Genomic DNA, 24,779 nt, shown 5'->3' with positions numbered 1-24,779 from the left:
TCTTCCCGAAGTTTAAACCATTCCCCGCCCCCTGCCCCCCCCCCCCCCCCGCCAAGGGTTTTGCTATTTTAGTCAAGTAGCTCTCAACAAACAAACAAGAAGCCCACACTGTATATTTACCCTTTCAAAAGTTCTCCTCTAAACCATTATTGTCTCAATCAGGTCTTCTGATATTGAAATTCTGAGGAAAATATCATCAAAAAGTTATTTACACTTAGAATGCTTGAGAAACTTTACAAACCTAATGGATGCTGACATAAATCAAATTTCCTTCTCTCTCTCAAGCTAAGGAGAATCAATTTCAAAATAAGTTGCTTGTCAGAAGAACTTGTCAAATTATCTTATCAGAACAAGTCTGCAACATGTCACCTTCTGCATAATCTGAAGAAAGTGCCGTCCTCTCACCTTCCTGAGTGCCCATGCTGTGCATCCAACCACAACCAATGTCACGATGCGGGCCACAAGTCCAGGGCCTTCCTGCCACCCTCTCCTGACTGCCACCCCTGGGTTCTGACCTCCCATGGATACTGAATCAGGCAACTCAAAGCTCTGGCAGGGGTGGGAGAATAAAAGAACATTGGAGGTCAGTGAGGAACCAGGATAACCATGAGGCGTGTAGATGGCCCATCTTCACCTGAAGAAGACTGGGTTGGGGGGAACACATGCCATTATTGCCCCTCCCCCCTTCCTGTGTCATATGACAAGTTGGAAACACTCATTTTTTCAGTTTTACCCTGTCAAGATCTCATTTACCTTAACTACTTATCTGTGAAGATTTCTCAAGACAGATGAGCATAAAATGCTTTGTTTGATAGATCTTTAGAGGTTTCTTGAATTTTCTTGGCCAGTACAGCTTGTGAATCAACAGAATAAGCCTGGTTAGTTTGTAGCCAATTAGGATTTGGGAGTCCATTTCCCAGGAGTGTTAAATGCCTAGGACGTTAGGACATTTCACTTTCACGGTACTAGGACAGATTGCTGAGTATATAAAATATGCTACCTTGATTCATACATATGACTTCTGCTTAACTTAAACTTCCAGGAACACAAGAGTCTGGGTTTAGCTCATCACAAAGACTTGTAATTTTGATAATTCAACAAAGGGCAATGATAAGATGACAGCAAGTACTCTTGAGTTAGACAGACTGGGCTGGAATACTATGTCAGTCACCTACCAGCTGTGGTGCCACAGGTTTACACTTGTAAAATGAGATAGTACTTGCTTCAGAGTTTCTGTGAGGGTTAAATGAGGTTTAATGCACAAGTGTTATGAGAGAAAAATGTGTGTGAGACACGTGAGGCACTCCAGTTTGAGTTCTGCCTTCTTCCACCACCTCTCTCTCTAGGGGTTATGCCCTGAACCTCAAACGTGGAGCTAGTAAATGATGTGACTGCAGATGGACTGTGGACCACCCTGCCCTAAGTCATACGCTTTACTTAAAGCCTCAAACTCCCCAAACCCACACAAACATGCACCCCCAAACTATTAAAGTTGTTTTTTTCCACATGCACAGCTCCTCACAGTCTGCCTCCAACCCCCTTAGTCATTTTCCAGTGCTCTCTAGGAAGACCTTCTCCAGGCTGGGAAGACGCATGCCTTGTGCCTCGTCCTTCAGATGGACCCAAAGGTCTTCCCAGTCACCTTCTCAGTTTGACAATTCTTCCAGGGCCCAGCATGGGTCCCATCCCATATGTGAAGCTTCCCATATTCACTGCCCTTCCTCTGACCTCGGAGAACACATCCTGCCTATACCATTCATTTTGGCATTTCATCACACTGTCTTAACTTGCTCTTGATTTCACATCTGCTTGTTTACTCAGTGATTTTGTAAGTAACTCAAGGAGATTAATCACATTTATTTTTCCTCTGTAGTCTCTGAAATGAGCATAACAAAGTGCTCGGCATGTGCAAAATAGCTAATGCAATCTAGTTGTGGTGAACAATTTATTTTTGAATTAAATCCAGTTTCTACCAAGTTATCTACACTATTATTATTATTATGCTTATCATTATTATTAATATACAGTGGAGAGATCATCTGTAACCTTGAACTCCTGGGCAAAGGTGATCCTCTTATTTTAGCCTCCCAAGTAGCTGAGACTACAGGCACACACACTATGCTTAGATAATTTTTTTTTTTTTTGGTGGGATAGAGATGGGAGTCTCACTATGCTGCCCAGGCTGGTCACAAACTCCTATCCTCAAGCAATCCTCCTGCCTCAGCCTCTCAAACTCCTGGGATTACAGGTGTAAGCCATGTGCCTGGCCTCTTGTATGATTATTAATATATTTATTTTCTATGTATCACACTTAAATGACTAGCATTTCACATAATTACCTATTTTTAACCTGATGAAAAATAGGAGGATGCCATTCTCACATATATGCTCCCCATAACTACTTATTAATTTCTCATGCCATTTTTTCCTGTGGGGTGGGTGGGAACACAGTACTGCTCTACAGAGGGAGTACTGAGGACAAAATCTATAGGTGCTTCCTAAGTATTCTGGCATGTCAGAAATAGTATGCAGAAGCTCACTAAGCATTTCCAACTTTTAGCTCAATGAGTCTGCCACGCTCTCTATTATAAAATCCAAGGAACTCATTGGGATGGAAATCCCTCAGAAGACAGGACTGCAAGAAGTGCATGTGAGAACCTCAACTCACTGTCACTAGGGGAAAACACAGCTACTTCTTCTATTATGCACTTTGCTACAAAAGCTGCTCCAACTGCCCAGTGGATGCTCTAGACCCACCCTTTATCAATCCCCACAGATGTCTCAGCCCATGTGTATTAGACAACAAAAGTGAAGAGACTTCTGTCCTCACAGCCAGCTCTAAAATCCACCAAGGGTTACAACAGGCAAATTTAACCCTGATGGTTAAAACAGGGGCAGCCTCTTAAAAACACAAAGGGACCAGGTGTCTTGTGATTCAGGTAACTGGAAGCACTTCCTTATGTCTTTGATTTTTCTCTGAGATAGTCTGGATAATGAAACATAGGATTCTTTGGCTTCATTTGAATATTAACTCATTAGTTGTTTTATGTCATTCTGGTAAGTTTAATAACTTTATTCAACTGTACTTGAATAAGAGGCTGCTTCAAGACAAAATACCTTTCCACAATGATTATTATTATGCTACAGCACCATGACTTAATAATATGAGCCTTTATGTAGCTTTGGGAAAGGACTTTCTTCAATCAGTCACACAAGCAACATGGTATGATCAATATAGTGAAGTTCACCTTCTCAGCACCCTTGGTTAAAGGTCCTCAACTTCCCTCTGGTATTCTTCTACCTCCTGGGGGAGAAGACCTACCTACATAGCCACGTTGCCTGTGGCCTTGGAATTAAGGATTTAAGCTGTGTAAGACAGTCTTTGGCCAACTCACCCCACAATGCCGGCTGAACGCATGTAAAAGCGAATGACAGACCAGTTAAAAAGACAAAAACAAAAAAACCCCCTTTAGTCTCAAATTCATCCAGAGCAAAGAAATGTGGTTATCACTCATCATTCCTGTATTACCTCCTCTAGGATAGAAAGTCATCTAGAAAATTGTGTTTTACTACACTTTGAGTATCCAGACATTCCTGACAGCAGTTTTGCTAAAAGAGGGGACAGACAGACCTTGCCTGTTGGTGGCAAAGCCAGCTGTGCATATAGGTTAAGAAGATACTTATCAGTAAAGGGTCTTCAGTTCCCTGAAAGGGCCATCCTCCCCTGAGTCCTCCCCACCAGCACCTTGGTCTGCTGCTGCGATATCTCCTACCTTGCTGTTTCTACTGCTTATTGGTTTCTTTATTTCTGGTTAGATTTCAAACTCCCTGAGGGCAAGAGTCATGCTGTCTTCTCTCAGATTGCTTCTAATGGTTTTTTTGATGTCCAGTATTGCATGTGAATTTGTTTATATTTTCCCTACTTGGGAGTCTGTGCGCTTACTTCACTTGAAAAATTCCAGTCTTTCTTTGAATACTGTCTTCCCTTTTTTCTCTGTTCTCTCCTTCTGAGTATGCTATAAAGTCTTTTCATTCTAGTTTCCATGCCTTTTACTTGCTTTTCCATATTTTATGCCCTTCTGTTTCACAGCTGCATTAAAAAAGATAGCTTCATATCCAGGCTCCATTTCAAAAGTTCTAATTATCTTGAGCTGTATTCTTTTTTTTTTTTTGAGTTGGAGTCTCACTCTGTCGCCCGACTGGAGTGCAGTGGCACGCTTCTGGCCACTGCAGCCTCGGAGCCTATTGGGCTCCGGCGATCCTTCCACCTCAGTCTTCCAAGAAGCCGGAACTACAGGCACGCGCTACCACGCCTGGCTAATTTTTTGTAGAGATGAGGTCTCGCCAAGTTGCCCAGGCGGGTCTCGAACCCACGGGCTCAGGCAATCCACTCACCTATCATTGAAAAATAGTCATTGAAATTAAAAATCCACTGACTGGTTAGAGAACAGAGCATATTGAGCTGTATTTAATATGCTCTGTTCTCTAACCAATTCCTGGATTTTTAATTTCAATGACTATTTTTCAGTGATAGAAGTTCTTTTTGGCTCTTACACAAATCTCAGTAGTCATGTATCACACAATTCTATCTTTGGGATTCCAGTTCCTCACCATTGTAACGTTGGCAATGCCGCCACTCCACCGTCACTGCGGCTGGAGGGCTGCTGACCCCCTGCTGGTCTCTGCTGCTCTCCCATGCCAGCTTGGGATTTCCTCACATGGCATGTAATTTCTGAGCAGGGCCTATCTTGAGTTATGTTTCATTTTTCTATACGTGTCTCATGAGCCTGTGGTTGTAAAAATGTCTAAAGTAGTAGGCTTCCTTTTGCTAGAGTCCTAGAGCTTTCTACACTCCTAGTTTTTATGTTTGTTTCTTGGGTGGGGATTCCCAAGTCACTTGGGTAGAATAATTCTGACCACAAACCCGCAAATAGTACAGGTCTGGGGTTTTGATTTCTCATGGGTGACTTTTCCTCCACCCAACTCTATCCAATTTCTTTGCTGCTTCACTGCTTCTATCTGGAGTTTTTTTGTCTCCTTTTTCATGGAATAATAGCTCTTTGAAGCTCCAGGCAGGTAAGGGGCTCAGTTCTGGTCCCAAGCCTTACGTGCGGTCTCTCATGCCAGGTACAGCTGAGAAGCTCAGTAATCAATTCCCAGGACCTGTAACCAAACTGAAATTCCATGGGGCCACATAATCCCAGTGTTGCATCAGCCCACATTTACTGCCTTGATTATGATTTCTGTTTGTTTCTGGCACAAAAAATTTCCTTTAAAAAATTTTTTTTCACGCACAGGTATCATCACAATGGGGCTGAGTAGGGATGGTAATACTTTATCCATCATTTTCTATATTTTAAAGAGGCATGCCATCTACATCAGTTTAATACAATATGCTGCTGGATCCCACCTCAGACCTTGACTACTGTTGTAAACACACATAAAAGTACTCAGTAAGTTATTTTCTGACAGATAAATAAATCTCCAAGGTGTGACTCCTCCTCTTCCCCAAAGCATCCCCAGCTTCTCTGCCCCATCAATATGATACTAGTTAGCCAGACCACCTAAGTGCTAACATTGGAGATTTCTAGTGATTTCTAGTGCATCAAATATATTTTTAACATATGAAAATATGAAAATTTTATCAAGACTCAGTAAGCACTTATCAGAAATTTTTTTTCTGTGGGAAGCAGGTTCAATCTCAGTCTCTAAAAAAAATAAGAATCATAAAAAGGTAAAGCAGGGAAAGAGGAGAATCAATCACTTTGGACCATGGGCACTGTTGAAGGATCCTGGTAGGTATTCCAAGGTGGGGGACCCTGGGGATGCAAAGCCATCATGAAGACCTGTGGGAAAAGGGAAGGGTCCAAAGTGTGGTGAGCCAGTCTGCAGGGGTATCAAGAGAGTTTGACCTCTCTGCCTCCGATCACCACACTCACTAGTTGATAACCAAATTTAGACTGTGGCCTTAAAGATACAGTGTGCAATGGCTCTGGAATGGCTGAACTGCCAGGCTGGCCACCTGCTGAGGCAAAACATAGTCTGGAGTTGTGGAGAGGCACTCAAGGTCAGAAAGGATCACCAGAATGAAGCTACATGAGGACAGGTGCAACTCTAAGACAACATGAGAGAAGTGGGTAGCTTTGTTGCAGAAAGTGGCACAGGTGTCCAGAAATCTTGTATATAGTCAAAAATTGGGGGAAAAAAACACCAAAATTAGACATGTGTCTTATTCTGACACAATGCAAGAGACATAAAGCCCAAGAGACCTGTAGTAAGTTTTTGTTCTCCTTTAGGTAAAGACAACGAACACAAAGAGCCACAGGCCTCATGTCTAAATGCACGGCTTGTCCCCTTTATTTTTTTTTTAAAAATGACCATCTCTCTTCATCATCATTTATCTTTACTTCAGAAGAAAGGGACACACCGATGATTACAGTTTGACTGGTATTAATAAACATATATGTTTATGTGTGGCATGTGATGTGTTGGTTTCACCAACCAATAATAAGCTTGATTATGTGTGATGATTTCAGTTCTATATCGTTTTTTAAAAAGCTGGTCATCAAAACCACTTATAGGTCAAAATATGTAGCTTACAAAACCCTTCACAGGCCAGCAGACATTGACAGTGTTGCATTTAGGACTGTAGCCCTGGAAGACAGTGCTAGAGGCCTAAGGCAGGGAACTGAAAGCACAAACACAGTTCTAAAGTAGAGTTTGTCATCCATAGATGTTCTTTTTGCAACCTATTGATTTTAAGGTTGCTGTTAACCTGTGGCATTCAATGATATCTGTGTTACTTAGGTAATGATTTACCATTTGATGGGACTTATTGTTGTTTTATAGTCGTACTGGTTGATTACACTGCATGGACTAATTAGGTATTCGTGAACATATATATATCACAGCCAGGCTTTGAACAAAGCTTGTTATCTGTGCTACTGATTCCTGCATGATATTTCTGGAGTCAACAATCTGTTGCTATGCTTAAAATTAAATGGAAGAGGCTGCCATATCCAACTGTTACTTCATTTTATAAATTATTCTGTAAAATGCCCAAAGCCCTAGACCATAGTTTTTTTTGTTGTTGTTTTTTTTTTAAGCATAAAAATGGGATGCTAACTTTGGTCTTGATGACCCTACCCTGCAGAGTTAGAGCTGCCTGGTCTGCTCCTTGGGATAACACAGGCCAGGTAAAAGTGGATGCTTGCAGCATTAAATGAATGTGTGCACGATTCTGTTCAGCTATCTTCAACAGGAGTTCCCTGGGACTGAAAGGGCTATTGACTAGTTAGAAATGTCACCACACTGGCAGGTAACTTTCTTAACTCTGATAGTAATTTTCATTTTTACTAAAATCACAGCTGTCATTCCAATCTCCTATATTAACATGTTATATTGCTTTATCATTTACAAAGCACTTCTACATATATTATTTTAATAGCTAGCATTTACTGGGCATTTAGAGTAATGTGCCAGGCACTGTGTTAAACACTTCATGTATGTTATCTCATAAATCTTCAGACCAGAACTATGACATAAGTGATCTATCTATCTATCTATCTATCTATCTATCTATCTATCTATCTATCTATTTAGAGTCAGAGTTTCCCTCCATCATCCAGGCTGGAGTGCAGTGGCATGCTCAGGGCCACCCAGTGTCCACCTGCTGGGCTCCAGTGATCCCTCTGCCTCAGCCTTCCAAGTAGTGTTGTTCATTTTGTAGATTATAAAACTAAAGACACCTGCTGAAGGCCATAAAGTCACTAAGGTGAGGCATGATTCAAACTCCAGTTTGTCTGTCTTCAGAAGTTAAATTCTTAAGCATTAAATCATATTTCATCTGTTCTTCTAAATACATTTTTCTGAAGCTTAGTAATTGCAGTTGATTTACTTCAAATTATCAGTGAATGAGTGGTAATGCTAGGACTCGAACTCAAGCCATCAATGCTAAGTCAGAGCTCTTCCATCACCTTACACTGCCCATAATTTAATAACTCCCACATCACCAATGCCAGAAGCATTCACAGGCAGACAGGGCAAGGAGGAAAGAGAAGACAGAAGGGGCTACTTAAGTCACAGTTGCAGGCTGCTGGAGGTATGGGGGCGTGTGGGCCGGTTCTCTCCACTTCTGCAAAGGGAAAACAGAGGAAAGAATGTGCATTTAGATGTGGCAGAAAGAAAAGAAACAATATTACTTTACACTAATTTAAGGCAGCTGTATAACCTATGTATTAGGAGGCAGAGAAAGAGTTCAAATGACAGAAAAGAGGTAGTATATGGACTAAATAAGGACATGTGTTTAAATATTTAAAGAGCTTCTGAATCTTAACATGTGAAAGTCAATAATAAAAATGCAAACAGATGAAATAAAGTTAATAATTTTTTTTTGCATAAGAGACTAGGATAAAGAAAAGTCCAAAAAAAAAAAAAAATTCTCAGTACTGGAAACTTTAGAAAGCAATCCTTCAAAGAGAGAAAAACTCCAAACTTGTGGTTATAACACGCATGTTTAGAGCCAGATGCAGTAGCACATGTCTGCAGTTCCAGCCACTCATGAGGGACAATCGCTGAAACACAGGCATTCAAGTCCACCCTGGGCAATATAGTGAGAGCTCTCCATTTCTTAAAAAACAAAACAAAACACATTTACATAAGAAGACTTTACAATCCAAATTATGTACAGGTCTAGAAAATAGATTAATCATCTAAATCAATTGCTTGTAAACAATTAAAAATCATTCTCTGAAAAGAATTATAAGTATCAAACCTGATGAAATATAGCATGAACACTGAAAATTATTAAAGTCCAAAAAGTAGGTTTTGAAAACAAGTTATAATAAAGCAATTTATTCTAATTTTCTCTTGCTCAACAAACTATTATTTCAGTTCTAACTCTCATCACGTACTTGTTCTTGGATCTTTGCTTCTTCCTCTGGCAGCATACCTAAGAATTTAAATAACCACTGGGATTTATGGAGCAGTAAATTCAATATAATGCTTTAAAAAACTCCTAACATATTTTTCTACAAATATTTGTAAGTGGATGTTGAATATTTGGGGTGTGTGTGTGTGTGTGTGTGTGTGTGTTTTAAACTCTGCCATAGACCAGAATGACAGTCTGAAAGGTAGTTTAAACAGAACACTGCAAAAGCAAAATTCCTTATGATGAATGTGTCAAGTGAAATTAGAAATCCACTAGCGCTAATTGGATATATTCTGAATGTATTAAACTTCTGAAGCTATTTTTACGAACCCTCTGCAATTTCCTATTAACACCCATGCATGGCTGCACTATGGATGTACTCACAATTTAACACAACATAGGTTAATATGCTTAATAATTTTCGATCTCTCAGGGTGATTACATAGTTTAAAGAAATGAGAAAAGCTACAGTGTGAAAACACTACTTCTGAAAGGGAGGGAAAATGAAATATTAAAAAGCTTGAAGAGTAATGATGGAGTAAACATGATTATGTTTTTTTAAATATAAGAATTATAAAGCCAGGTGGTCACCATGAAAATCTAATATAACAAAAATTAGACCTTGCCAGTCTATGGAAAACATAAAACATTTCATGAGTGGTTTTACAGATACGTTCAAGGAGGGTTATCAACTAATAGATTACATTTCCATAGTGGTCAGTGAGTGAATCTAGGGGATTTGGACAAAACCCCCCAGCTGGTAAGACTGATGTCACTGAGGACAATCCCATTAGTTCACATACCTGTCAGAAGCAGAACACTGGGCTTTGTGCAAGAAAGGTCCAATGAGCAACACCAGGGTTTTAGAAATCAACATGATAGCAGTGAAGAAAGAAAAACCCACAGGTTTTGCATATGTGAATATAAACATCAACCTACAGAAAAGGAAATGAGGTCCTCTGATTCCCTGCCTTAGCGCTACTAAACATATAGAAATGCAGTCTGAAAACTGCCATGGCATCACACATCGATTTGGACAACTCAGAACACCCACCACGAGGACATTGTTCTTATTCTAGGGTCACTGATGTATGGACCTGTGGGATGATCAACAAACATTCAGCACACTAACTATGAAAACAGATATTACTTAGACTAAAGCAACCCATAGCTTCATCCCAGGAGGATCCTGTGAGGGGTAGTGTCTGACCACGAAGCAGGGTGGGGCTAGAATGTCCAGGCACACAGTGTACACTGGGTCGCTGGCTTTCCCAGCTCTGGACCAACCTCCCATCTCTTTGCCCTCCCCATAGAGAGGGTTATAAGGCCACCTGCTTCATTACTGAGTTTTTCTTCCCATTTCATACAAATACCCTCCACTGTTTAGCCTGTGTCTGATGTATGTTTAGTCTTCACAGAGGAGATGCTGAAGGCCAAAGACAATACGCAATGTCTTCTGTTCCATCTTGAAAAACATACTTGCTGGGTGAGGAGGCAAGTAACAGGCCACATTCCAGTTTTCTTAATGCAATGAGAACTTTCACTATTTCACAAGATACAATATGTATCTAATGCAAAACATCTATTTTGCACATCTGCCCAATAGCAGCTCAATTAAAAACAGGCCCATCAGACTGACATGGTTTCCTTAACTGCTCAGCTCTTGTCACGCTGCAGATAGCAGAAAAGCACTTAATGCCAGTCATGAGGCAATTTTCCAGTAAGACTTGTTAATCTTTATACAGTCATCCTCACACGGTCGTCAAAGTGAGCTTAATGACAAATCAGTTAAAATAAATTACTTTTAGGAACTTGTTTAAAGATAGGATACAAAGCAAACCATATGTGACATCTCTCTAGTCCTCCCTGTGACAGCATATAATTGCCACCATCTGTGCTGTTTATTCTGTCTGCTCTGCCTGGCCTACCTGCGCCCCCAACGGCCCTCAGAGCTGCTCTCTGCCCTTCTCTGTCCTGTTAGGCCCCAGGAGGCTGACCTCTGTGGACCACAGACTGATTCTGCATCAGCTGTGACCTTGCTCTCTGGCTTCCAGCTGGGCTCAGCTAGTAAGAGGAAGCAGAAGAGTCAGAGGGCAAGGGGAGAGATGGCAGGTAGTCATCCCCCTCACTGCTCCTGCAATCAGGCAGTCCCTCACTGGCTATGCATGGCTGGGATTTCAGGTCCCCTCCCCACACTCTCTTAGGCCCAGGCATGCTCACTGCTTTCAGCTGTAGCTAGGCCCGGGGTGCTCCCCAGCCCTTGCTCGTTCTTGTAACTCGGCCCACATCACTATAAACAGTCCCTTATTATTAGTCTCTTCAGTCTAAACACCTGTTGTCGGCCAAGACCTTGGATGACACACCATCAGCAGTCTGAAGCTCCAAGCTGGGATCACTTACATGCACTGTGTGGACCAGGTCAGCTGCCAGGCACTGCTTCAACTTCTCATCACTGCCAGTCCCATGGAGCACGAGGTCAGGCATGTATGTGGAGCAATAGCCCGCCAGTAGCGAGCGGCCAAAGTTTCGTACATTCTGAGTGCTGATGCTCTGAGACCTAAAACAATATTTGGCTCATTCAAACACACAGTTGAAAATGTACTTCCTTTATTTAACTGCAATTGGTAAACCCTAATGACACAGGTAAATAAAATAGATTCAAGGTGGTCAATTTTGTCAATCTTCCAGTAATGGGATCATAGGGTGTGGGAAGAGGAAGGGGATGGAGAGAGAAAAGGGAGTTTATTTAAATGGAAGGCCAGGAGGGAAAAAACTATTTCCAGGGCTGGTTGCGAGTTTTTGTATCTTATACTGAACATTCACCAGGCATAGACAATCTTTTGACACAGACTCAAAGAGTGAAGAAAGAGACAGTCTGAGGAGGAGCTCTTGCCAAAAGTCTGGCTTAGGAATCTGACATATCTGCACAGGGTGGTGCCCACAACAGTGTGGAAGAACAGAGGAAATCTCTAATTGCTGCCTTCAGTCATCACAGACCAGATAATCAACCTGATGGAGTGTTAAAGAAGAGATGCTGTTTCCCGCTACCTCACACTGCTCTCGCGGGTAGAGAGAGGCCCCGCAACGTGTGTAATCTGCCCCCTCTGAAGCAAGGCATCTGCTGCCAGCCACATAATTTCCCTCAGGTGGCAGAAAACTAACTCTCTGTTCCCTACTGCCACCCCACCACATCCCTTAGCCTCCCCAGAATGCCATGACAGCAACAAACATAACCACTGGCCACTGCATCTGAGCTCAGTTGCGCTGGGCCAGAGATCATCCCTGGGGAAAAGGCAGATGAGAAAGCACCGATATAGTCTTGATAACACTTTTAACACTTTGGGGAAAACACAGTATGTACAAAGCAGCCAATGTGATAATGGGGGTCAGGCCAGAAAGATGGTATCTGAGCCCTGCTTCCTCTGCTCCCCAGCCTGTCAGCCTTACCTGGGCAGAGGCAGCTCCACTTCCAAGGACGCTTCCATGCCAAGACCTACATCCAGCATGGCTGAAGCACAGGTCTCATCATCACTGTCCCCAAGAGCGCTGTCTGAGCTCTCATTCCGGGGGATGTCTCCCTGCATCCTGCAGTCGGCCCTCTTGTCGGCATCCCCACAGGGGACATCAGCAACAGGCACCTGGCCAGAGTCCCGCTGGACACACCTGGCTGGAACAGGTGCTAGTGAAAGTCCTTCCACCTCCTGCCAGCACTGTCCCCTGGCTCTCTCCAGTGTGCTCCCCCGGACCCCCGCCCCACTGTTGGGAGCTGCACATGAGTCAGTAATGTGGTGGTGCTGCTCGGCAGCATCTGCCACCGTGTCGGTCCTGATACCTCTGTCCTCCGCAAAACCCCTGTCGGACTCACCTCCATCCCCCTCGGAAGATTGAGGCTGAGGACGGCAGGCATCCTCCCGGAAGCCAGGCTCGAAGGAGCACCTGGAAACCTGCTGGTCCTGAGCCAAGTCCCTGGGCACCCTGGACTTGGCTGAGGGACTGCTGGCTGACCCTGGGTCTTGCCTACAGGCCTTTACCCGTTCCTCCATTCTCCTTGAGCGGCTTTCAAAGTCAGACTCAGGAGACACGGAGCTTCCGATCTGGAAGGTCACCTTTTCTAAGGGAAACTTCTCCCGGAAATGCCTGCTGGGGCAAGGCCAGGCCACCGAGCGGTCTGGCAGTCTCTTGGGTATCTCCACTTTCCACGGCTCACTGACAGTTTGTTGGTTGACCTTTATTTCTGTCCCCAGAACTTCACAGCTGGAGAATCTTGAAGAACAACCTTGGGGTACCTCTTTTCTACTTTCTTCAGTCTCTCCAAATGTGCCCTGAGGTTTCCAAGAACTCTCCAGTGCTGGCTCCTGGTATCGCACGCTGCCAGCCTCAGAACTCTGTTCTGGCCTGCTGCTTCCTTCTCTGTCAGGTCTGGGACCTAGGTCTCTCATGTCAATGTCCTCTGGGGTCTCAGTTGAGCCTGCGGGATGGGGGTTCCTTTTCTCAGCCGCAGTTAGTGGTAGGATCGGGGGTACGAGAGCAGGCTCGCTCCGCACTGTCACAACCACATACTCAGACTCCTCCACCTCACCCTTCTCCAAGGCTGTTATGATCTTGCTCCCATTTAAGATCTGGTCACCTTCACTGTGATTCCCACTCCAGTTCAGCTGGTTCTCTTGTAGCTCAGAGCAACGGAGAAAGTAGGTCAAGACATAAAGTATGCGCTGGACTAAGTCCTTCTGCTTCCCTACCACCACGGTGCGAGTCAGCCTCACTGGAGAGCCGATGGCTCCATAAAGATCACCTGGAGAGCAATGGTGGACACAAAGACAACAGCCTCTGGGTTAGCATGTCATGGACATGTTGGCCTCTACAAGAGCAAAACAGACGACTCAAATTCCCAACCTACAGCTTGTTTCAGACACCCGATTCTTACTTTCTAGCAGTGGCCACGCTTCTGTCTTGCTTCTACCATGGAGTGTCAGTCTGGAGGGTCCTGGTTCAGGCTGTGACCCCCACCCTCGGTGCATGGGGGCTAAGCTACTGTGTGCACAGCCCCTCACTGTGCTTAGGAGGTTCTCCCTGCTGTCCTCAGAGTCAGCCAGTAAGTTGGCTCGAGGAAGGCCAAATCCAGGGCTCTGAATATGTGACCAGATCTAATACACCCCTTGGAAACTACAATAATAAGAATTTGCTAGAAGAATCCCAGGACAATGGGAATGGGCCTTGGGATGAAATCCAAATTCAAAGATTTCTGAACAAAATTACAGTGGATCAATTCAAAATACTTAATGAGGTGGTCTGCATAGAGTTCTTTTAATATACATACACACAACACGTAGAATCAGTTTTATTAACAAGAAAAAACCACTTAGTCAAGAATAATAAGTCTGAAGGTTTTCCTTATTTTACTTTGCAGCTGGAAAAAAATACATCCCATTAACTACATCCTGACAAGTTGATTAAAATTTGTTGGTTACTGTGCCATGGGCTCCACATGCCACTGAAGATGGAAGAGGAAGGGCAATGTGTGGCCCACCCATCCAGCAGCATGAGTTTTTCATCAAAGTATTTAAGCACTTATTAAAACAATTGGATTTCATAACCTGATTATTATACTTGATAATAAGTTATACATTTGATACTTTGATGAAGATAAAAATAATATGGATAATTACAATAAAGAGTCAACACTGACTGACTGGACAGCCACTGTGCTAAAAGTCTAAAAATTTATCTTAATATGTTTCTGTATAACTAACCTGGAGTTAGAAACCACTAAAGAAACAACCAGAATGTTGGAACAATCAAAAGCTGAAGATACTAAATAAAGGAGAAGTGACAAAAGGTAATAGTTAAATAAATATGAACATAGGAGCCAGATCTCATGGCTCACACCTGCAATCCCAGCACTTTGGGAACAAGGCTAGAGGATTGCTTGAGCCCAGGAGTTTGAAGCTGTAGTTAGCTATGACGGCTCTACTGCACTCCAGCCTGGGCAACAGAGCGAAACTTTGTCTCTTAAAAATTAAACAAAAAAACATGTAGGCAGTTAGAATCCATCTGAGGAGTGCATCTAAAGAGAGGCAGAAAGGCATTTAATAAGGGTATGTTCTAGGTAAAGCTAATTAAAATGAATAGATGAAGGATGAGAAAAAAGTTATGAGAACCATCAGGATGTATTCACCCCTGGGACCCATGGGGAAGTACCTCCTTTGGAGAGTATTCACTAGTGAAAGGCTCCTAAGAACATCCAAAGGGCAGCACAGAAATAATGACAAACAATCCACTCTATAAAAAGACTATTTTACAGGCGAATAGAACTTTAACTGTGAGGCTTATGCAATTGATTGACAAATCATCCTTGAATTCAAAACAGCAGCTCAGAATTGTAGTCTGATACTAAGACTTTTGTTTGAGAAAACGTTCTTGATTACCAGTTTATTACTGTCACTTTCCTTTGATTACATCTGCCTATTACTGCAGAAGATCACAGAGATCTCAGGAATTCATGGGACATTTTTGTTAAATGGGTCTCAGTGTTCATAAAGGAAAAGCATGATGTATCTATAATCTGGTATAACAAACCACAGGGAAAGGCCACTCACAATGGCAGTATTATTTTTACTAATGCATTTAACTTTTAGTATTGTACATTTTAAAGTCTAGGGAATAAGTGGGAAAAGGTAAAACAAGGAAGGTTATTAAAAATATAACTTATGATCATTTAAACTATTTAATGAAAACAATGTGTGTGGGACCAGTGCTACTACTTTAACGCCAAACTTCATAAAATAACCCCTCATTAAAGTGACAGGACCAGGTCAGGCACTGTGACTCATGCCTGAATCCCAGTGCTTTGGGAGGTCAGGGTGGGAGGATTACTTGAGACCAGGAGTTCAAGAACCAGCCTGGGAAACATAGTGAGACCCTGTCTCTACAAAAAATTTAAAAATCAGCCAGGTGTAGTGGCACACGCCCATAGTCCCAGCTATTAGGGAGGCTGAGGCAGGAAGATGGCTTGAGCCCAGGAGTGTGATGCTGCAGTGAACTATAATCCTATCACTGCACTCCAGCCTGGGTGACAGAGTGAGACCCTGCCTCTAATTACAATAATAATAGACCCATAATATTAAAGATTTACTGGATCTTTAATTTGAAGACAATTTTTTGAGTCCTGGATTAACAAAGCTACTAATTTTTAGAGTAGATTTTTTTGCTTCTGTGAGTGTAGTTTCTTTTAAATAAAGAAGAGGTTTCACATCAATATGAATATACTTAACATTACTGAACCTTACACTTAGAAACAGTTCATAACAGGCCAGACGTGGTGGCTCAAGCCTGTAATCCCAGCACTTTGGGAGGCCAAGGTGAGAGGACTGCTTGAACCCATGAGTTCAAGACCACCGTTGGCAACATAGTGAGACCTCATCTCTACAATAAAAATAAAAATAAAATTAGCTGGGTGTGGTGGTGCATGTCTGTAGTTCCAGATTCTTGGAAGGCGGAGGCAGAAGGATCGTCTGAGCCCAGCAGGTTGAGGCTGGGGTGGCAGTGAGCATGCTACTTCACTCCAGCCTAGGTGACAGAGTGAACCTCTGACCCCCCAAAAAAGAAATAGTTCATAAGATAAACTCTGTTATGTTTTTAACTTCAACTAAAAAGAAAAATTTAGGCTAGGTACGGTGTAATCCTAGAACTTTGGGAGACTGAGAGGCAGGGACATCACTTGAGCCCAGGAGTTCAAGACCAGCCTGAACAACATAGTGAAATTCTGTCTCTACAAAATATAAATTAAAAAATCAGCCAGGTGTGGTGGTGTGTGCCTGTTGTTTCAGCTACTCAGGAGGCTGAAGAGAGAGGACTGCCTGAGCTAAGAAGTTTGAGGCTGCAGTGAGCTGATCATACCACTGCACTTCAGCCTGGGCAACAAAGCAAATCTCTGTCTAAAAAAATATAAATAAAAAAATTTGAATTCTAAAAAGAGAGAAGAAAATGGGAGACAAACAGATGAAAAAAAAAGGAAGCTGTAAAAAGTAAAATGAGTGTTTGCAGGTGAAACAGAAAGGCCAAGGACAGAGAGTGCATGAAGCAGGGAGGAACAATGGCCAGGGTGGGAGGAGAGATCAAAAGGAAAGGAGGACAAAGAGCAGTAGATGGAGTGGAGACTGGGGCAGGAGAGACAGGCAGAGGAACAGAGCGGGAATTTAGGGAGAAGGGGAAGGACAGCGAGAGCGAAAGGTGAAAGAAGAAAGATGAGCATTGGTGCAAAAGGAAAGAGAACCAGAGTGAAGTAGAAAGAGGGTGAGAAAGAGGGGATGACAGCAAGGGGGTGAAACATGCATAGGAAAAAGAAACACAGAGGGAGGAAGAGGGAGAAAACACGTCAAGGGAAACAGCGAGAAGACAGAAACAGAAACTGGAAAGGGGGAGAGAAGGAGGCAGAGAGTGAGAATCAGGAGGCTATAAAAAGAGAGGGTGAGAGAGGCTGGAATACAGAGACAGGAAGCACAAACCCAAGCTGGGAAAAGCTGGGAGAAAATGAAAAAGACATTGAGCGTGTTGCAGGGACATGTACTGAAGAAGACATCCTAATAATGTCTGGCTAGGCTCCCCTTTAAACAGTGCTTCCCTACATCCCACGTTTTGACCTTTGTCTATATTATCATTAGTTCAAAATATTCTCTAACTTTTTTTGTAAAATTTGGCTTGTAGTTTATTTAAATGTGGTTGCTTCATTCCTGAGCAGGTAGAAATTTCTTCCTTTAAAAAAGTTGATTTATAGACTAAGTCCACTGCATTCTGAAATATACAATTTAAACTACTGGGAAAAAATGAAGAACAAATTTCAGACTTTTTAACTTATAATAATTTAAATCAGTGTTCTCAAACTTCTTATGAGGAGAAGAGCTGCTTTTCATTTTCACAAACCCTTGAGATCATTAAGTCAAAAAGAGATCGACACAGAACCCTTTCAGTAGTGGTATAGACACAGTGGCATGCAAACGTTGCACACACAGACCAAGAAAGAAATACATTGTATAACTGCCCTCACACATCCTTTGAAACAAACATTTTATGAAACATTTATGTAAGTCACTGTAGTATTTCTATTCTATTATGTCTTTTAAATGCCTTTTTAATCCACTAAATTGCTTCCACAGCACCTAATGGGTGGCAACCCCCCTGTATAGAGGGTAGCACATGTTAGGCAGAGGCAGGGTCACTGAGCTCTGAACACAAGCCTGGGAATGTGAAGGGATCGCTGCTGCATCCTGCATTCCTGGCACCCTGAGCAGCCTGAAGAGGTGGGTATGGCAGTGTGCCTGTCTTAGCAAGCTCTGAGAGGACTAGATCATTCCAGATAGAACCTTTTCCATTACTTAGGAACCTGGATTAAGATTATACCTGCATCACTGTATATTCTTGGCAGTTTCTATTTTCCTACTTGCTGGATGTGCTAAATACTTAATGAAAACAATAAAATTTGAAACAAGTGCCTCCTCTGTCAAATTATTGAAACCCCTGATTCCTTGTAATGGAAACTCACCCAACACGTTTAGCCTTACAAAGCCACCCTGTGTCTGCACCATTTCCCTACTCCTGTCAACAGCCTGACCCTGCTGAATTGTTTGTTGGGAACGACTGAAGACTTTCAACAACAAAAAAATCCAGTCCAGTCTATCCTCTAGGGCAGTGGTTTGCCAACTCCCCTCCTGGGGACATTTGCCAATGTCTGAAGACATTTTTTGATTGTTACAACTTTGGGGAGTGAGGACTTCTACTGGCATCTAGTGACCGGAGGCCAAGGATGTCACTGAACACCCAATAATGCCCAAGAGAACTCCTCTCACTCCCTCAAGACAACCCAACCAACAAAAAAATTATCTTGTCCAAAATGTCAAGAGCACTGAGGTTAAGAAACACTGTTCTAGGGTGCGTAGCCTAGAACAGGAATGGGAGAACATGGTTCACCTATTGCTTTAAGAGAGCAGAGCCAACATGCCACAAAGGAATGGAGAGGAAGGTGGTGGCCTTATAATCAGAAACCATGGGTCAACCTCCTATTCTCTGCTGCCCAATGACAACCCATGAAGTACAGCATTGGACAGCCAGTATCATCTACACATTTTAGCATTTTTCCTATTTCATCTTATATCTTCTCTGAATAGTCAAATTAAGTACGAACCCAGCTGCGCCCAGAGAGGATTATACGGATGTGTTTTGGCCAGCATGTTCACTGACTGAGAGGTGCGTTTCTCTGAGAAGGCTCTAATGGGAGGGTGATCCACAGGCATGACAGTTGGCACCCAGGCCAGATGGTAGGTTAACACTGCAGTCAGTAAGGCAGCAAAAAACCTTGGAGAAATGGAAGACACAACCAGCTTAGTCAATGCAGGAAGAGGCATGTCCTATGCAGCACATACACTGGCTGTAGAATTTGCATACAAGTCTCCAGAGCTGAAGCTTACTGGTTTTTGTTGATCTGTTCTATCAGAAGCGTAAACTCCTTGAGAAAGCGCTGGCAGAGCTGGGTTTTCTCCAACGTGCTGGACATCATGCTAAGCCATACAGGTTCAGCTATCCTTGGAACAGAATATAAGTTCCATATAGTGTCCCTATAGAAAAGAAGAGATACACAAAATTGTCACAAATGGTATTCTGAATAATCTTGGTGTACAAGAATAATGTAGAAAAAAAATCTTGAATGTACAGAGTCCTTAAGGGAGGCAAGCCCACAAATATCAGGCCAAATCTGACTGCCATCTTAAATTTTGTAAATGAAGTTTTACTGGGGCACAGTCATACTCATTCATTTACATATTGTTTATGCAAAGCTGAGTTGCTTCTATAGATACTCTTTACAGAAAAAATATGCCAACCCCTGATATAAAATATTCATTTTAAGAACAACTTGTTTTCACAATGCCTATGTCAGAATTTACAACAATTTTTATAGTAAAGAAAAAAAGGAGAAAGAAAGTATGTGCTGCTATATTGAAAATGTGACCAGAGGCAACTCAATTCTCCCAATTTTTGGTTTGTGCTTTGGGTCACTAAGCCAAAGCATCCTATTGATTTTAGATAACTACAAAAGTGGCTCTTGCTTACTATACCATATGCTAAGTTCTTGTATGGAGGTCTAAAGAGACTAAGTTACTTGCACAGGACATACAAATATTAAATGACAAGGGCACGATGAGAACTCAGTTCTCAGGACACGGGAAGCTCTACTATAAGCCACATGACTTACGAGTGTTTTTGCAAAGGGCACACTAACTTAGCTTAGTATTGCCACTGGGTAAAAGGCCACCATATCTACATATTTAAAAAAACCTACTCTTCCCAAATTGAAATACAGGAGATATATTCTGACTTGATTTTCTAAGTGTGTGCATGAAAGAACTAAGACACCACAGAACTCTACCCTGGCAAAACAAAACAAAACAAAACAAAAAAACAGAGCATGTGTAGAGTTAGGAAGCGATGACAAATTCCCATCACATGGCACTGAGACTCATTTACTAAAACTAAGGTGTCACCTTTTCTGAAAGGGCTGAGTGTTGAAGAACAAGCTCTGTCTATGCACACAGTGAGGCTTTTTACTTCTGTACTTTCAGTTTCTTAACCCTGGAGAAATGGATACTTTTATTAAAGTAGGATCCAGATTCTCAAGCAAATGCCAGAGTCTAGTCTAACCATGGCAGAGCAACAGGCAAGTCCAGCACTGCCCACACAAACCATGGAAGGTTTGCTACTTACCAGATGCCCCTCATGAAGCACACTTTCACATGATTTCTCAAATATGTGATTTTAGTCTTAACAATCAATAGATAGTGAGTAATGTATTACCTGAGTACTTTACACATAAGCCAGAGTTCAAAGGTTTGTGGTTTTGTTCCAGTAGCAGCATAAAGTTCACCAGCATATACTATAAGCATCATAAAATATTCTAACAATTATAATTTTTTTTATCCTTCAGTTATAGAATTAGCTCATGACTACCTCGGAGTGGGATTCCATTCCCCATCAAGAAATTGGCTCTGAGAAATGGTGCAAAGATCCCAACTCAGCATGACGGGAAAGACTCCCTCCTGCTCAAAGCCGTTCATCTTCCCAATCAGAGCCAGGAGCAAGAACTCTGCTCATCAACTAGAAATTGACTATGAAGATACCAGAGTGATCCTATAGTTCAATATCCAGACCAGGACACTTACAAGAGGACACCGGCTATAAACTAGGACTATCTTGGCAAATCAGAACATATGTCTCTCTGACATGCATACTCTATGTTTTGAAGAGGCATTTCTGAGCTCAAGTTTCCACGTCTGTAAAGTGGGGTTCACAGTGCTTATTACCCTTAGGGCTTTTGTGAGGCTGGCATGAGATAATGAACAGTCTTGTGAAAGACACCTAAATACTTGTTTTCTCCATTCACCCTGGCAAAAACAATCATATCAAGGACTGTCTGTCAGGTAGTAGTAGTGGATTATTCAGTAGTGGGTGACTTAAATTTTTTTCTTCATTTGGTGTCAGTGTCCAGCTTGAAGACTGGAGCCACTAAAGTGACTCACAACTGCCAGTTCCATGATTCTTCCAAGTCATGTTCTTCTTGACCCCTAGATCCATGGCTGCTGCTGCTACTGATACTCATTAACATTCCCTGCTGGGTGTGCCAAGCTTTGCATTTTACCTGAAGTCTCTCAGAGCTTCCATCAGACGGCCGACGTAAAACTGGACTCGGAGACTCGACTCTGCTATTTTCCTACAGGAGATCATGGCCTTTATTGAAGAGAAAAAGCAAGCCAATTTACTCTTTGAGAATAAATTGTATAACTTATCTACTGAACTTTACTAATAAAATATAATGTAATCAATTAAAAACACTCAAGGTAATAACGCCGTCAATCATGAAAAAGCAGTAATCTCCTTTCCTGAAGCAACCCGGTGCCTGGTAACCGACACTGACACGCTGAAGGCTCTACCACTCTGGATGATGTCACTCCCTTAGGAAGGTGATCTGAGATGAAGAGAGACTCCACCCTTTTTAAAGCCCATAACAGCTCCTCTATTTGACACCGGATCACATGCTCATTACCTTTTCAATTGCACTCTTCAGTCTGTTCATGTGAGATTCAAACAAGGGAAAATGAGAAAAGAAGAAGTCCTGGAAGTTCTTTTGTGCTTCCTCTTTCTCACACAGGGAAAAGATGATGCTGATGGCAATTTTCTTCCTTCTAACCATAGCTGGATTGGAACTACAGGTTTCTTCAGCCAAGCTGAATGTCTCATCAGTTGTCCTGGAGGAAAAGTAAGTTTGAAAAGTTGCCATGTGTCCATAAGTCACACTGAAGATCCACTGTCATGTCAGTTAACAACATTCAGAAAGAGAATCCAGACACTCAAAATCCTAACTACAAGTTTCTTTCTCTCTAGTTCAACTTCTTTTCTCATTCCTTGTCATAAAAAATGAGAACAAGTCGGGCGCGGTGGCTCAAGTCTGTCATCCCAGCACTTTGGGAGGCTGAGGCGAGAGGACTGCCTGACCCAGGGGTTTGAGACCAGCCTGGGCAACTTGGTGAGACCTTGTCTCTACAATATATCAAAAAGTTAGCCAGGCATGATAGCATGTGCCTGTAGTTCCAGCTACCTGGAAGGTTGAGGCAGAAGGATCACCTGAGCCCAGCAGGTCGACGCTGGGGTGGCCATAAGCAAGCCACTGCACTCTAGCCTGGGTGACAGAGTGAGACTCTGACTCAAAAAAAAAAACAAAACAGAAAAAAAAAGAAAGAGAACATCAGTTTGCCTGCCACACAGTGTTATCCTAACATGAAAAAAACTTCAAACGAAAATCAAGGTTGGGTACAGTGGCTCATGCCTGTAAATCTCAGCATTTGGAGAGGCCAAGGCATGAGGATCGCTTGAGCCCAGGAGTTTGAGATCAGCCTAAGCAACATAGTGAGGCCCTGTGTCTCTCCAAAAATATTTTAAAAATTAGTCAGGTGTGGTAGCATACACCTGTAGTCCCAGCTACTCATAAGGCTGAGGCAGAAGGATCACCTGATTGCAGGAGGCTGAGGCTGTGGTGAGCTGTGATTGTGTCACTGCATTCGGTCTGGCCAACAGAATGAGACCCCAACTCAAAAAATACAAAAAAACAAAAACAAAATAAAAACTTAGAAGTAATTTAAATGACCTCTGGTTAGACTCTTGTCCTTTTCCCCTGGATCATTTTAAGTCAGGTTGATGGTCTTTAGGAAGGAGTATGAGATATCTGTTCATTCAAAACACAGGCCCTTTGTTCTGGCTGATAGATACCAACAGATGAGACATCAAAAGAGGAATGATCCTACATGGCATTCTGTTTAACAAAGGTGTCATATCTGAATATTTCTACTGGTACTTCCAGGATGACTTTCCCAAGACTATTAATCCACTAGAGGAAGCAACTCCTCTATACCTCTAAATGCTCAGCTTAAGCCATGTGCTTAAACTCTCCAGGAAATCCCTCAAGCAGAAAGACTCATCTTTCCTCTGTTACTGTCAAATTAAAGAAACAAACAAACATATAATTCTCCCAAGAGACTCTGCTTCTATGAAAAGGAAGCCAGGAAACCCATAAATTCTGAATACATATTCAGTTGTCTTAAGGGGTAAGCTTCACAAATATGGTCTATATCTCTTACTTAAGTCTGATGAAAAGCCAGCACAGGCCGGGCGTGGTGGCTCAAGCCCGAATCCCAGCACTTTGGGAGGCCAAGGCAAGTGGATTGCCTGAGCCCACGGGTTTGAGACCAGCCCAGGCAACTTGGTGAGATCCCGTCCCTACAATAAATCAAAAATTAGCTGGGCATGGTAGCACATGCCTGTAGTTCCAGCTACTTGGAAGGCTGAGGTGGAAGGATCGCTGGAGCCCAGCAGGTCCACATTGGGATGGCCATGAGTATGCCACTGCACTCCAGCCTGGGCAACAGTGAGACTCCAACTCAGGGGGGTGGGGGGGGAAGAAAAGCCAGCACAGCTACCACAAAGCTACTAATAGCAAGAGTAAAAACAAAATTAATTTTTTTTTCTACAAAGACAGCAAAACAAACGACCTAACTTATTGCAAATGAAAGCACCTAGCCTACACACAGTGGTATGTAAAACCTTTTCTATTTCTCACTGACTACCATTTAGCCCGATATCTCTGACAAATGTGAGAAGATACTGCTTGTTCCATTGTCTTTACTACAAATTACAATACAATTACTTATGTTGGGCAGAAGTTGAGGCAATTAGCCTTTTGCCCTTGGCCTTAAACTTCTTATTTAGTGCTCTATAGATAGCCTATAACGTTACTTTGACTTCAGATTTATCCAGATTTTAAGCTGGGTATGGTGGCACCCATAGGCCCAGCTACTGGGGAGGCTGAGGTAAGAGAATTGCTTGAGCCCAGGAGTTCAAGTCCAACCTGGGGAACCCAGTGAAACTCCATCTACAAAAAATTAAAACTAAAAAATTTAGCTGGGCATTTAGTGGCACAGGCCTATAGTACCAGCTACTGGGGAGGCTGAGGCAAGAGAGATCGATCTCTTGAGCCCAGGTATTCAAGGTTGCAGTGAGCTGTGATTATACCATTGCACTCTAGCCTAGGCAACAGAATGAGTGAGGCTTTGTCTCTAAAAAAGAATAAAAATAAGAACAAACATATCCAGCTTTTATTAAACATATATACATGACAAGTTGTATGGTCAGGAAAACTATTTGATTTTTAAAGGAAAGGAGACAGACATCTTGTTCTAACCTTGGTTATATGTTACTGCTTCCCCGCAACTTCAAGCAAGATCCTGGAGATGTAAGTATGGCTGATAAATTAGTA

At 42.4% G+C, this 24,779-nt stretch overlaps 1 protein-coding gene across 1 annotated transcript in view; it reads right to left on the bottom strand.

Moving 5' to 3' along the window:
* FNIP2 (folliculin interacting protein 2) overlaps positions 1 to 24,779 on the bottom strand; it is an 83,366-nt gene that overhangs the window by 13,806 nt on the left and 44,781 nt on the right. The window contains exons 9-14 of the mRNA XM_008055346.1: positions 22,017 to 22,218; positions 21,612 to 21,700; positions 19,390 to 19,536; positions 19,107 to 19,276; positions 12,377 to 13,721; positions 11,330 to 11,486 (exon numbers count right to left, since the gene is read on the bottom strand). Of these exons, the coding sequence (XP_008053537.1) occupies positions 11,330 to 11,486; positions 12,377 to 13,721; positions 19,107 to 19,276; positions 19,390 to 19,536; positions 21,612 to 21,700; positions 22,017 to 22,218 (2,110 nt within the window). The remainder of the gene's footprint in view (positions 1 to 11,329; positions 11,487 to 12,376; positions 13,722 to 19,106; positions 19,277 to 19,389; positions 19,537 to 21,611; positions 21,701 to 22,016; positions 22,219 to 24,779) is intronic.

Source organism: Carlito syrichta, unplaced genomic scaffold (genome assembly GCF_000164805.1).
Source record: "Carlito syrichta isolate Samal-C Ts95f unplaced genomic scaffold, Tarsius_syrichta-2.0.1 Scaffold81542, whole genome shotgun sequence".
In the NCBI taxonomy this organism is placed as follows: Eukaryota; Metazoa; Chordata; class Mammalia; order Primates; family Tarsiidae; genus Carlito; species Carlito syrichta.
The sequence above is the reverse complement of the archived record's forward strand: the minus strand, read 5'-3'. Positions and strand labels throughout refer to the sequence as shown.